The sequence below is a fragment of the Lichenostomus cassidix genome, unplaced genomic scaffold (genome assembly GCF_008360975.1).
Source record: "Lichenostomus cassidix isolate B80296 unplaced genomic scaffold, HeHo_3.0 HiC_scaffold_38, whole genome shotgun sequence".
Classification (NCBI taxonomy): Eukaryota; Metazoa; Chordata; class Aves; order Passeriformes; family Meliphagidae; genus Lichenostomus; species Lichenostomus cassidix.
Window position 1 is genome coordinate 391,531 of NW_028147440.1, and position 12,976 is coordinate 404,506.

At 39.9% G+C, this 12,976-nt stretch overlaps 2 protein-coding genes across 7 annotated transcripts in view; both read right to left on the reverse strand.

Moving 5' to 3' along the window:
- PRMT1 (protein arginine methyltransferase 1) overlaps nt 1-8,365 on the reverse strand; it is a 32,446-nt gene extending 24,081 nt beyond the window's left edge. For 4 of the 6 annotated variants that reach the window (XM_085045604.1, XM_085045600.1, XM_085045602.1 and 1 more), the window contains exons 1-2: nt 8,220-8,264; nt 2,252-2,305 (exon numbers count right to left, since the gene is read on the reverse strand). In XM_085045604.1, coding sequence (XP_084901730.1) covers nt 2,252-2,305; nt 8,220-8,249 — 84 coding nt within the window. In that variant the 5' untranslated portion in view covers nt 8,250-8,264. Of the gene's footprint in view, nt 1-2,251; nt 2,306-8,219 lie in introns of all 6 variants that reach the window. The other 2 variants (XM_085045606.1, XM_085045605.1) reach the window with 2 other exon arrangements.
- A 709-nt stretch (nt 8,366-9,074) lies between these two features.
- The window catches only part of LOC146422857 (DNA polymerase delta catalytic subunit-like), a 51,265-nt gene continuing 47,363 nt past the window's right edge, over nt 9,075-12,976 (reverse strand). The window contains 3 exon segments of the mRNA XM_085045388.1: nt 9,075-9,189; nt 11,616-11,713; nt 12,790-12,842. Of these exon segments, the coding sequence (XP_084901514.1) occupies nt 9,093-9,189; nt 11,616-11,713; nt 12,790-12,842 (248 nt within the window). The 3' untranslated portion in view covers nt 9,075-9,092.

Here is a 12,976-nt window from a genome sequence, read left to right on the forward strand (position 1 = left end):
GGGATTTTGGGGTTTTTTGGGGGGATTTGGGGTTTTATTTGGGATTTTTAGGGGAATTTGGGGTTTTTTTGATTGGATTTTTATGGGATTTTGGGGGTTTTTTGGGGATTTGGGGTTTTAAATGTGATTTTTGGGGGAATTTGGGGTTTTTTTTGATTTTCAGGATGTATTTGGGGTTTTTTTTGGAGGATATTTCATATTTTTTCCTGAAAATTTCATATTTTTTCGTGACAATTTCCCATTTTTTCGAGGCGATTTTGGGGTTTTTTCCTGGATTTGGGATTTTTGGGATTTTTTTGGGATTTTTTTGGGATTTTTTTTGGATTTTGAGGTTTTTTTTGGAGGATATTTCATATTTTTTCATGAAAATTTTGTATTTTTTGGTGAAAATTTCACGTTTTTTGGTGAAAATTTAGTGTTTTTTCACAGAAATTTCCCCTTTTTTTGCAGGAATTTTGTGGTTTTTTCCTGGATTTGGGATTTTTGGGGTTTTTTTGGGATATTTTGGGGATTTGGGGTTTTTTTTGGAGGATATTTCATATTTTCTTGTGAAAATTTCTCTTTTTTTGGTGAAAATTTAGTGTTTTTTCACAGAAATTTCCCATTTTTTCGCAGGAATTTTGTGGGTTTTTCCTGGATTTGGGATTTTTGGGGTTTTTTTTGGGATATTTTGGGGATTTGGGGAGGATTTGGGGGTTTTTTGGAGGATATTTCATATTTTCTTGTGAAAATTTCATATTTTTTGGTGAAAATTTCCTATTTTTTGGTGAAAATTTAGTGTTTTTTCACAGAAATTTCACATTTTTTCACAGAAATTTCCCATTTTTTCGAGGCGATTTTGGGGTTTTTTCCTGGATTTGGGATTTTGGGGATTTTTTTGGGATTTGGGGTTTTTTTTGGAGGATATTTCATATTTTTTCGTGAAAATTTTGTATTTTTTGGTGAAAATCTCACGGTTTTTGTGGAAATTTAGTGGTTTTTTCACAGAAATTTCCCATTTTTTCGCAGGAATTTTGTGGTTTTTTCCTGGATTTGGGATTTTTGGGGGTTTTTTGGGATATTTTGGGGATTTGGGGAGGATTTGGGGTTTTTTTTGGAGGATATTTCACATTTTCTTGTGAAAATTTCATATTTTTTGGTGAAAATTTCATATTTTTTGGTGAAAATTTCACATTTTTTGGTGAAAATTTAGTGTTTTTTCACAGAAATTTCCCATTTTTTCGCTGGGATTTCGTGTTTTTTCCCTGGATTTGGGATTTTTTGGGATTTTTTTGATTTTTGGGGAGGATTTTGGGGTTTTTTTGGAGGATATTTCATATTTTTTTGTGGAAATTCCATGTTTTTTGGTGAAAATTTAATGGTTTTTGGTGGAAATTTTGTATTTTTTGGTGGAAATTTTGTATTTTTTCACAGAAATTTCGGGTTTTTTCCTGGATTTGGGATTTTTTTGGGATTTTTTTTTTATTTTTGGGGAGGATTTTGGGGTTTTTTGGAGAATATTTCATATTTTTTAGTAGCAATTTCATATTTTTTAGTGGAAATTTAGTATTTTTTCACAGAAAATTCACATTTTTTCACAGAAAATTCACATTTTTTCACAGAAATTTCACATTTTTTCACAGAAATTTCATGTTTTTTCACAGAAATTTCCCATTTTTTCACAGAAATTTCGGGTTTTTCCCTGGATTTGGGGTTTTTTTGGGATTTTTTTGATTTTTGGGGAGGATTTTGGGGTTTTTTGGAGAATATTTCATATTTTTTAGTAGCAATTTCATATTTTTTAGTGGAAATTTAGTATTTTTTCACAGAAAATTCACATTTTTTCCCAGAAATTTCATGTTTTTTCCCAAAAATTTCATATTTTTTCACAGAAATTTCACTTTTTTTCACAGAAATTTCGGGTTTTTTCCTGGATTTGGGGTTTTTTGGGATTTTTTTTTGATTTTTGGGGAGGATTTTGGGGTTTTTTGGAGGATATTTCATATTTTTTAGTAGCAATTTCATATTTTTCAGTGGAAATTTAGTATTTTTTCACAGAAAATTCATGTTTTTTCACAGAAATTTCCCATTTTTTCCCAGAAATTCCACATTTTTTCCCAGAAATTCCATATTTTTTCCCAGAAATTCCATGTTTTTTCCCAGAAATTTCACTTTTTTTTACAGAAATTTCAGGTTTTTCCCTGGATTTGGGGTTTTTTGGGATTTTTTTGATTTTTGGGGAGGATTTTGGGGTTTTTTTGAGGATATTTACATCTTCCCGAGGCGGCTGAAGGTTCATCCCGTTAGCCAGAGAGGCTAAGAAACTCTGGGGAAAGAGGAAGGCAGAGATGTCACCCCAAAAATAGGGAAAATCCCAAAATTTGGGGGGAAAACCCGAAAATTTGGGGTGAAAAACCTAAAATTTGGGAGAAAAACCCTAAAATTTGGGGTGAAAACCCTAAAATTTGGGAGAAAAACCCTAAAATTTGGGGTGAAAAATGCTAAAATTGGAGTGAAAACCCTAAATTTGGGGTGAAAAATGCTAAAATTGGGGAGAAAAACCCTAAATTGAGGAAAAAAACCCCAAAATTTGGGGTGAAAATCCTAAAATTTGGGATGAAAACCCTAAATTTGGGTGAAAGATCCTAAAATTTGGGGAGAAAAAACCCTAAATTTAGGATGAAAACCTTAAAACTGCAGAGATGTCATCCCAGAAATTGGGGAAAAACCCAAAATTTGGGGTGAAAAACCGAAAATTTGGGGAGGAAATCCTAAATTGGGGTGAGTGACTCAAAAAAATGGGGAGAAAACCCCAAAATTTGGGGTGAAAACCCTAAAATTGGGATGAAAACCTTAAAACTGCAGAGATGTCACCCCAGAAATTGGGGAAAAAACCGAAAATTTGGGGTGAAAAACCGAAAATTTGGGATGGAAATCCTAAATTGGGATGAAGGACCCTGAAATTGGGGAAAAAAACCCCAAAATTTGGGAGAAAATCCCTAAAATTTGGGGTGAAAAATGCTAAAATTTGGGGAGAAAAACTCTAAATTGGGGGAAAAACCCCAAAATTTGGGGTGAAAATCCTAAAATTTGGGATGAAAACCCTAAAACTGGGGTGAAAGATCCTAAAATTTGGGGAGAAAAAACCCTAAATTTAGGATGAAAACCTTAAAACTGCAGAGATGTCATCCCAGAAATTGGGGAAAAACCCAAAATTTGGGGTGAAAAACCGAAAATTTGGGGAGGAAATCCTAAATTGGGGTGAGTGACTCAAAAAAATGGGGAGAAAACCCCAAAATTTGGGGTGAAAACCCTAAAATTGGGATGAAAACCTTAAAACTGCAGAGATGTCACCCCAGAAATTGGGGAAAAAACCGAAAATTTGGGGTGAAAAACCGAAAATTTGGGATGGAAATCCTAAATTGGGATGAAGGACCCTGAAATTGGGGAAAAAAACCCCAAAATTTGGGAGAAAATCCCTAAAATTTGGGGTGAAAAATGCTAAAATTTGGGGAGAAAAACTCTAAATTGGGGGAAAAACCCCAAAATTTGGGGTGAAAATCCTAAAATTTGGGATGAAAACCCTAAAACTGGGGTGAAAGATCCTAAAATTGGGGAGAAAACCCCCAAAAATTGGGAAAAACCCGAAAATTTGGGGTGAAAATCCTAAAATTTGGGGTGAAAATCCTAAAGTGGGATGAAAGACCCTAAAATTGGGATGAAAACCCTAAAATTGGGGAAAAAACTCCAGAATTTGGGGTGAAAATTTCTAAAATTGGGGTGAAAACCCCCAAAATTTGGGCTGAGAAACCCTAAGATTGGGGTGAAAAGCCCTAAAATTGGGATGCAAACCCTAAAATTAGGGAGAAAACCCCAAAATTTGGGGTGAGAAACCCTAAAATTTGGGGTAAAAACCCTAAAATTGGAGGGAAAGATCCTAAAATTGGGGTGAAAACCCCCAAATTTGGGATGAAAGACCCTAAAACTGGGGAGAAAAACCCTAAAATTGGGATGAAAACCCTAAAATTGGGGAAAAACCCAAGATTTGGGATGAAAACCCTAAAATTGGGATGAAAACCCTAAAACTGGGGTGAAAGATCCTAAAATTGGGGAGAAAAACCCTAAAATTGGGGAAAAAAACCCCAAAATTTGGGGTGAAAACCCCAAAATTTGGATGAAAACCCTAAAATTGGGATGGAAACCCTAAAACTGGGGTGAAAGATCCTAAAATTGGGGAAAAAAACCCTAAAATTTGAGAAACCCTAAAACTGGGGATGGAAATCCTAAAATTGGGGTGAAAATCCTAAAATTAGGGGTGAAAACCCGAAAATTTGGGGTGAAAACCCTAAAATTTGGGATGGAAATCCCAAAATTGGGGTGAAAGACCATAAAACTGGGGGTGAAAACCCTAAAATTTGGGAGAAAAAACCCAAAATTGGGGTGAAAACCCTAAAATTGGGATGAAAGACCCTAAAACTGGAGTGAGTAAACCCCAAATTTGGGATGAAAACCCTAAATTTGGGGTAAAAACCCCTAAATTTGGGGAGAAAAAACCTAAAATTTTGGAATGAAAACCCTAAATTGGGATGAAAGACCCTAAAACTGGGTAGAAAAACCCAAAAAATTGGGGAGAAACCCAAAATTTGGGGTGAAAATCCTAAAATTTGGGATGGAAACCCTAAAACTGGGGTGAAAGATCCTAAAATTGGGGAGAAAAACCCCAAAAATTGGGAAAACCCCCAAAATTTGGGGTGAAAAAACCCAAAACTGGGGAGAAAACCCCAAAATTGGGGAGAAAACCCCAAAATTTGGGGTGAAAATCCTAAAATTTGGGGTGAAAACCCTAAAACTGGGGTGAAAGATCCTAAAATTGGGGAAGAAAACCCAAAATTTGGGATGAAAGACCCCAAAACTGGGGAGAAAAACCCTAAAATTGGGGGAAAAACCCCAAAATTGGGGAGAAAATCCTAAAACTTGGGATGAAAATCCTAAAATTTGGGGTGAGAAACCCTAAAATTGGCATGAAAACCCCAAATTTGGGGTGAAAGACCCTAAAATTGGGGGAAAACCCCCTAAAACTGGGGATGAAAACCCTAAAACTGGGGTGAGGGACCCTGAAATTGGGGTGAAAAACCAAAAAATGGGGAGAAAACCCCAAAATTGGGGAGAAAAACCACAAAATTGGGTAGAAAACCCCTAGATTTGGGGTGAAAATCCTAAAATTGGGGATGAAAGACTCGAAAATTGGGGAGAAAAACCCTAAAACTGGTGAGAAAAACCCTAAATTTGGGTGAAAATCCTATAACTGGGGAGAAAAACCCTAAAATTGGGGTGAAAAACCCTAAAATTGGGGTGAGAAACCCCAAAATTTGGGATGAAAACCTTAAAATGGGGGAGAAAACCCCTAAATTTGGGGAGAAAACCCCCAAAATTGGGGTGAAAGACCCGAAAATTGAGGAGAAAATCCCTAAATTGGGGGTGAAAGATCCTGAAATTGGGGAGAAAATCCCTAAAATTGGGGTGAGGGACACGAAAAATGGGCTGGGAACCCCAAAACTGGGGAGAAAAACCCCAAAATTTGGGATGGAGACCCCAAAATTGGGGAGAAAAACCCTAAATTTGGGGAGAAAAACCCTAAAATTGGGGGTGGGAGACCCAAAAAATGGGGATGAAGACCCAAAATTGGGTCTCAGGATCCCAAATTTTGGGGTTTAGAACCCAAATTTTGAGGATTTTGGGCTCTCAGGACCCAAATTTGGGATTTAGGATGCTCAGCACCCCAAATTTAGAGTTTCAGGACCCCAAATTTAGGGTTTAGAACTCAAATTTTGAGGATTTTGGGCTCTCAGGACCCCAAATTTTGGCGTTTAGAACCCAAATTTTGGGATTTTGGGCTCTCAGGACTCCAATTTTGGGGTTTAAAACCCAAATTTTTGGGATTTTGGGCTCTCAGGACCCAAATTTTGGGGTTTAGAACCCAAATTTTGAGGATTTTGGGCTCTCAGGACCTCAAATTTAGGGTTTAGAACTCAAATTTTGAGGATTTTGGGCTCTCAGGACCCAAATTTTGGGATTTAGAACCCAAACTTTTAGGATTTTGGGGTCTCAGGACCCAAATTTTGGGATTTAGAACCCAAATTTTGGGATTTTGGGCTCTCAGGACCCCAAATTTTGGGGTTTAGAACTCAAATTTTTGGGATTTTGGGCTCTCAGGACCCCAATTTTGGGATTTAGAACCCAAATTTGGAGGATTTTGGGGTCTCAGGACCCCAAATTTTGGGGTTTAGAACCCAAATTTTGGGATTTTGGGCTCTCAGGACCCCAATTTCAGGTCTCTCCAAGGACTTTCGGGGCTCTCAACCCCCAAATTTGGGGTCAATCCCCCGATTTTGGGAAGCCAGCAGCTCCCTCATGTCACGATATCCTCACTATCGCGACAGGCCACGCCCCCTATCGCGATATCTTGTGAATTTGGGGGATTTTGGGGGGAGAATCCGGATACTCCCTGTGGATTTGGAGCCACGTGGGACCCAAAAAAAGCCCCAAAATCCCCCAAAATTCCCTTTAGGATCCCAAAAAATTCAATTTCGGATCCCCCAGACCCCAAAAAAAGCCCCGAAATCCCCCAAAAAACCCCAAAATCCCCAAAAAATCCACCTCAGACCCCAAAAAATTCAATTTCGGATCGCCCAGACTCCAAAAAAAGCCCCAAAATCCCCAAAAATTCCCTCTAAGATCCCAAAAAATTCAATTTCGGATCCCCCAGACCCCAAAAAAAGCCCCAAAATCCACCTCAGACCCCAAAAAATTCAATTTTGGATCCTCCAGACCCCATAAAAGTCCCAAAAAAATCTCCTCACAAGATCCCCAGACCCCCAAAAAAGCCCCCAAACCCCCAAAAAGTCTCCTCAGACCCCAAAAAAAGCCCCCAGACCCCAAAAAAAGTATCTCCAGACCCTAAAAAAGTCTCCTCAGACCCCAAAAAAGCCCCAAAATCTCCCAAAAAGTCTCCTCAGACCCCAAAAAATTCCCTTTCGGACCCCAAATATTCAATTTCGAACCCCCTCAGACTCCAAAAAAAGCCTCAAAACCCCCAAAAAAGCCTCAAAACCCCCCAAAAACACCTCAAAACCCCCCCAAAACCCAAACCCTCAGGATTTTCTCCTCAAATCCCATTAAAGACCCTCCGGCCTCCCTAAACTCCTTTAAAACCCCAAAAAACCTCACAAAAAACCCTCCAAACCTCACTGAAACCCCCCAAATCGCACGAAAATCCCTCAAAATCTCACTAAAAACCCCCAAAAGCTCATTAAAATCCCCTCAGAGCCCCCCGAAGCTCACCAAAAATCCCCCAAACCTCACTAAAATCCCCCCAAATCTCACAAAAATCCCCCCAAATCTCATTAAAACCCCACTAAGGACCCCAAAACCTCATTAAAACCTCACTATGAACCCCAAAATCTCATTTAAAACCCACTAAAATCCCCTCAGAACTCCCCAAAACCTCGCTAAATTCTCCTAAAACCTCACAAAAATCCCCCCAAAACTCATTAAAACCCCACTAAGAATCCCAAAATCTCTTTAAAACCTCACTAAGAACCCCAAAATCTCATTAAAAACCCCTCAGAACCCCCCAAACCTCAATAAAAATCCCCAAAACTCACTAAAATCACCCCAAATCTCAGAAAACCTCACACTAAATCCCCCTAAAACCTCACTAACCCCAAAAATCTCATTAAAACGCCACTAAAAACCCCTCACAGCACCCCAAACCTCACTAAATTCCCCCTAAAACCTCACTAAAACCCCCAAACCTCACTAAAACGCCTCAAAACTCACTAAAATCGCCCCAAATTTCACAAAAGCCCTCACTAAATCCCGCTAAGACCTCACTAAAGCCCCACTAAAATCCCCTCAGAACCCCCAAACCTCACCAAAACCCCCAACCACCAAACCCCCAAACCTCACCAAAACCCCCCAAACCTCACTAAAACCGCCCCAAATCTCACAAACCCCCTCACCAAATCCCGCTAAAACCTCCCCGAGCCCCTCAGCTCCCCTCAGGCTCCCTCAGCCCCTCACGGCCCCTCAGCTCTGCCCCCCCCACCCCCTCAGCGCTCTCCCCTCCCCCTCCAGCCCTCCTTTCCCGCCTTTTCTCGCCCCTTTTCCCCTCAGAGCAGCGCCGCTTTTGCCCAAATTCCCCTTTTTTCGCCCCATTTTCGCCCCGCCGCCGCTCTCACCTCCATGATACAATTCGCCGCCTCCGCCATCTTGTGAGCGCGAGGAGAATCTCCCGCCCACCCCGCCTTTTATACGGGGGCGGGGCCGGCGCGCGCCCACCGCGGCATCCCATTGGCTGCCGCTTCCTGGATGTCGCGTTCTCATTGGGCAGCGGGAATGCCCATCAAAGCCGAGCCCCGCCTCGCGCGCCGATTGGACAGAAATGATGTCAATTAAAAGCGGGACCCAAGCCACGCCCACGGGGCGGTGCAGTCAGCATTGCCGCGCTCTGATTGGTCGGGAGGAACGTCAATCAACAAGCCACGCCCCTTCACACAGCGCCGCCTAGCGGCTGTCGCCTCCCTCCCCAATTTCCCCCCAAAAAATCCCCAAAAAATCATTAAAAAATCCCAAAAAAATCACTAGAAAGTCCCCAAAAAATTCAGTAAAAAATCCCAAAAAATCCCCCCAAAAATCCCCAAAAAATCAATTAAAAAAATCCCCAAAAAACAATAAAAAATCCCTAATAAATTTTAAAAAAATCAATAAAAAATCCAAAAAACCCCCGAAAAATCACAAAAAATCTCCAAAACCACAAAAAATCATTTAAAAATCCCCAAAATCCCAAAATCACCAAAATATCCCCAAAATCACTAAAATCACTAAAAATATTAAAATCCCAAAAAATCCCCATAATATCCCCAAAAAACCAATAAAAATCCCCAAAAAATCCCAAAAAACCCACAAAAAATCCCCAAAAATCACCACAAAACCACCAAAAATCACCAAAACTCAGATCTTTATTAAACTCTCTACAAAAATAACAACAAAAAAATTCCCCAATTTTAATTTTGGGGTTAAATTTCCATTTTTGGGGTAAATTTTGGGATTTTTCACCACTCGTAGTTCCCAAACCTGCTGAGGAGTTGCTGCTGAGCTTCCAGATCTTTCTGCACTTTGCGGCGCATGTAGAAAATGGGGCAGTCCCGGCTGGAAAGTTGGGAAAATTTGGGAAAATTTGGGAATTTTTGGGAATTTTTGGGGGAAATTTGGGAAAATTCAGGGAAATTTGGGGGGAATCTGGGGATTTTTTGGGGAAATTTGGGAGAAATTTGGGGAAATTTGGGGATTTTTGGGGATTTTTTGGGATGTTTGGGGAAATTTGGGGGGAATTTGAGGATTTTTTGGGGAAATTTGGGAGAAATTTGGGGGAAATTTGGGGAAATTTGGGGATTTTTGGGGCATATTTGGGATTTTTTGGGGAAATTTGGGGAAAATTGGGATTTTGGGGGAAATTTGGGGATTTTTGGGGGAAATTTGGGGATTTTTTGGGGAAATTTGGGGATTTTTGGGGATTTTCTGGGGATTTTTGGGGCATATTTGGGATTTTTTTGGGGAAATTTGGGGAAAATTCGGGATTTTTTGGGGAAATTTGGGATTTTTGGGGGGAATTTGGGAATTTTTAGGGGAAATTTGGGGGAAATTTGGGAGTTTTGGGGGAAATTTGGGGATTTTTCAGGGAGATTTGGGGATTTGAGGGCAAAATTTGAGACTTCAGGGGGAAATTTGGGGAAAAGTTGGGAATTTTTTTGGGAAATTTGGGGATTTTTGGGGAAATTTTGAGAATGTTTGGGAAAATTTGGGGGGAATTTGGGGATTTTAGGGAATTTTGGGGAAATTTGGGAAATTTCGGGGAAATATGGGGAATTTTGGGGATTTTTGGGGATTTTTGGGAATTTTTGGGAATTTTTGGGGAAATTTGGGAAAATTAGGGAAATTTGGGGGGAATTTGGGGATTTTTGGGGAAATTTGGGGGAATTTATGAAATTTGGGGATTTTTGGGATTTTGGGGAAAATTTGGGATTTTTGGGGAATTTTGGGGAAAATTTGGGATTTTTGGGGAAATTTGGGGGATTTTGGGGGAAATTTGGGGATTTTTGGGGAAATTTGGGATTTTTTTGGGAAATTTGGGGATTTTTGGGGGAAATTTGGGGAAAATTTGGGATTTTTGGGGGAATTTGGAAATTTTTGGGAATTTTTTTGGAAATTTGGGAATTTTTGGGGAAAATTTGGGGAAATTTGGGAGTTTTAGGGGAAATTTGGGGATTTTTGGGAATTTTTTTGGGAAATGTGGGGAAAATTTGGGATTTTTGGGGAAATTTTGGGATTTTGGGGGAAATTTGGGGAAAATTTGCGAATTTTTTGGGGGTTTGGGTTTAATTTGGGGATTTTTTGGATTTTCTGGGGAAATTTGGGATTTTTTGGGGAATTTTTGGGGGAAATTTGGGGATTGTTGGGGAAATTTGGGGACTTTTGGGAATTTTTTTGAGGAATTTGGGAGAAATTTGGGGGAAATTTGGGGAAATTTGGGATTTTTTTTTGAAATTTGGGATTTTTTGGGGGAAATTTGGGGACATTTTGGGAAGTTTAGGGATTTTTTAGAGAAATTTGGGGAAAATTTGGGAATTTTTGGGGGTGATTTTTGGGCTATTTTTGGGGTGTTTTTGGGACGATTTTTGGGGTGATTTTTGGGTGTTTTTGGATGATTTCTGGGGCATTTTTGGGATGATTTTTGGGCTATTTTTGGGGTGATTTTGGGATGATTTTTGGGTGTTTTGGGGTTGGTTTTGGGGTTGATTTTTTCAGTTTTTTAAGGAAATTTTTGGGGTTCTTAATGGGAATTTTTGGTGCAGTTTTAGTGGGATTTTTGTAGGATTTTGGGGCTATTTTTGGGACTATTTTTGGGCTATTTTTGGGGTGCTTTTGGGGTGATTTTGGGTGTTTATGGGTTGGTTTTGGGGTTGAGTTTTTCAGTTTTCAAAGGGAATTTTTGGGGTTTTTTTATGGGAATTTTTTGTGAATTTTTTGTGCAATTTTAGTGGGATTTTTGTGGGATTTTGGGGCTATTTTTGGGTGGTTTTTGGGGTGATTTTGGGATGATTTTTGGGATGATTTTTGGGCTATTTTTGGGGTGATTTTGGGCTAATTTTGGGGTGTTTTTGGGATGATTTTTGGGCTATTTTGGGGGTGATTTTGGGCTATTTTTGGGGCGTTTTTGGGATGATTTTTGGGGGGATTTTGGGGCTATTTTAGGGCATTTTTGGGCTATTTTTGGGATGATTTTTGGGCTATTTTTGGGGCATTTTTGGGGTGATTTTGGGGCTATTTTTGGGGCGATTTTGGGGTGATTTTGGGCTATTTTTGGGGCTATTTTTGGGATGATTTTTGGGCTGATTTTGGAGCTATTTTTGGGGTGATTTTTGGGGTATTTTTGGGCTATTTTTTGGCTATTTTTTGGGCATTTTTGGGGTGATTTGGGCTATTTTTGGGAGGATTTTTGGGCTGATTTTTGAGCTATTTTTGGGGCGTTTTTGGGGTGTTTTTGGGCTATTTTTGGGGTGATTTTTCAGACCAACCTGGTGCAGAGCACATCCTGCAGCAGGGAGTTTTGGCACCTTTGGCATTGACTCCACAGCCGAGAGAAACTTCTCTCCAAGTGCCACAGCTGGGACACCTGGGGGGGAAAAAAAACCCAAAATTCAAATTTGGGACCCAAAAAAATGAACTCAGGACCCCAAAAAACCCCCAAAATTCACACTCAGGAACCAAAAAAACCCCAAAATTCAGAGTCAGGAACCAAAAAAACCCCAAAAATTCACACTCAGACCCCAAAAAACCCGAAAAAACCCCAAATCCTCCCAAAAAACCTCAGAGAACTCCCCAAAAACCCTAAAGAAAACCCCAAAAACCAAACCCCCCAAAAAAAAACCCCCCAAAAACCCCAGAAAACTCCAAAACTCCCCCAAAAAACAGAAAACCCCAAAAAACCCCAAAAAACCCCAAAAAAACCCCAAAAAATCCAAAAAAAATCCCCAAAACCCCAAAATCCTCCCAAAAACCTCAGAAAACTCCCCAAAAACCCTAAAAAAAACCCCCAAAACCCTAAGAAAAACCCAAAAAAACCCAAAACTCCCCTCAAATAAACAGAAAAGCCCCAAAAAAACTCCCAAAAAACCCCAAAACTCTCCCCCCAAAACCAAAAAAAATCTCTGAAAAACCCCCAAAAAACCCAAAAAAACCCCAAGAAAACCCCCAGAAAACCCCAAAACTGCCCCAAAAAACCACGGAAAAACCCCAAAAAAACCCAAACTCCCAAAAAACTCCCAAAAAACCCCAAAAAACCACAGAAACCCAAAACCCCAAAACTCTCCCCCAAAAAAACCCAAAAACCCCCAAAAACACAGAAGAAACCGAAAAAACCCCCAAAACTCTCCCCCAAAAAACCCCAAAAAAACCCCAGAAAACCCCAAAACTCCCCCAAAAAACACGGAAAAAAACAAAACAAAAAAAACCCCAAACTTCCAAAAAACCCAAACTCCCCAAAAAACTCTCAAAAAACTCCCCAAAAATCCCAACAAAACCCCAAGAAAACCCCCAGAAAACCCCAAAACTCCCCCAAAAAACCACGGAAAAAAACCGAAAAAAAACCCCAAACCTCCAAAAAACTCCAAACTCCCCAAAAAACTCCCAAAAAACTCCCCAAAAATCCCAAAAAACCCAAAAAAACCCCAAAATCTCAACTCCTCCCACCTCCTTCTGGTAGAGCTCTGACTCCCTCTGGCGGCAGAAATCGCAAACTGCACCTGCAGGAAATTGGGGATTTTGGGGTTTTGGACCCAAAATTTTGGGGGATTTTGGGGTTAATTAATTTGGGGATTTCGGGGGTTAATTAGGAGGGAGGGTTAATTAGGGCAGGGGGTTAATTAGGGGGTTAATT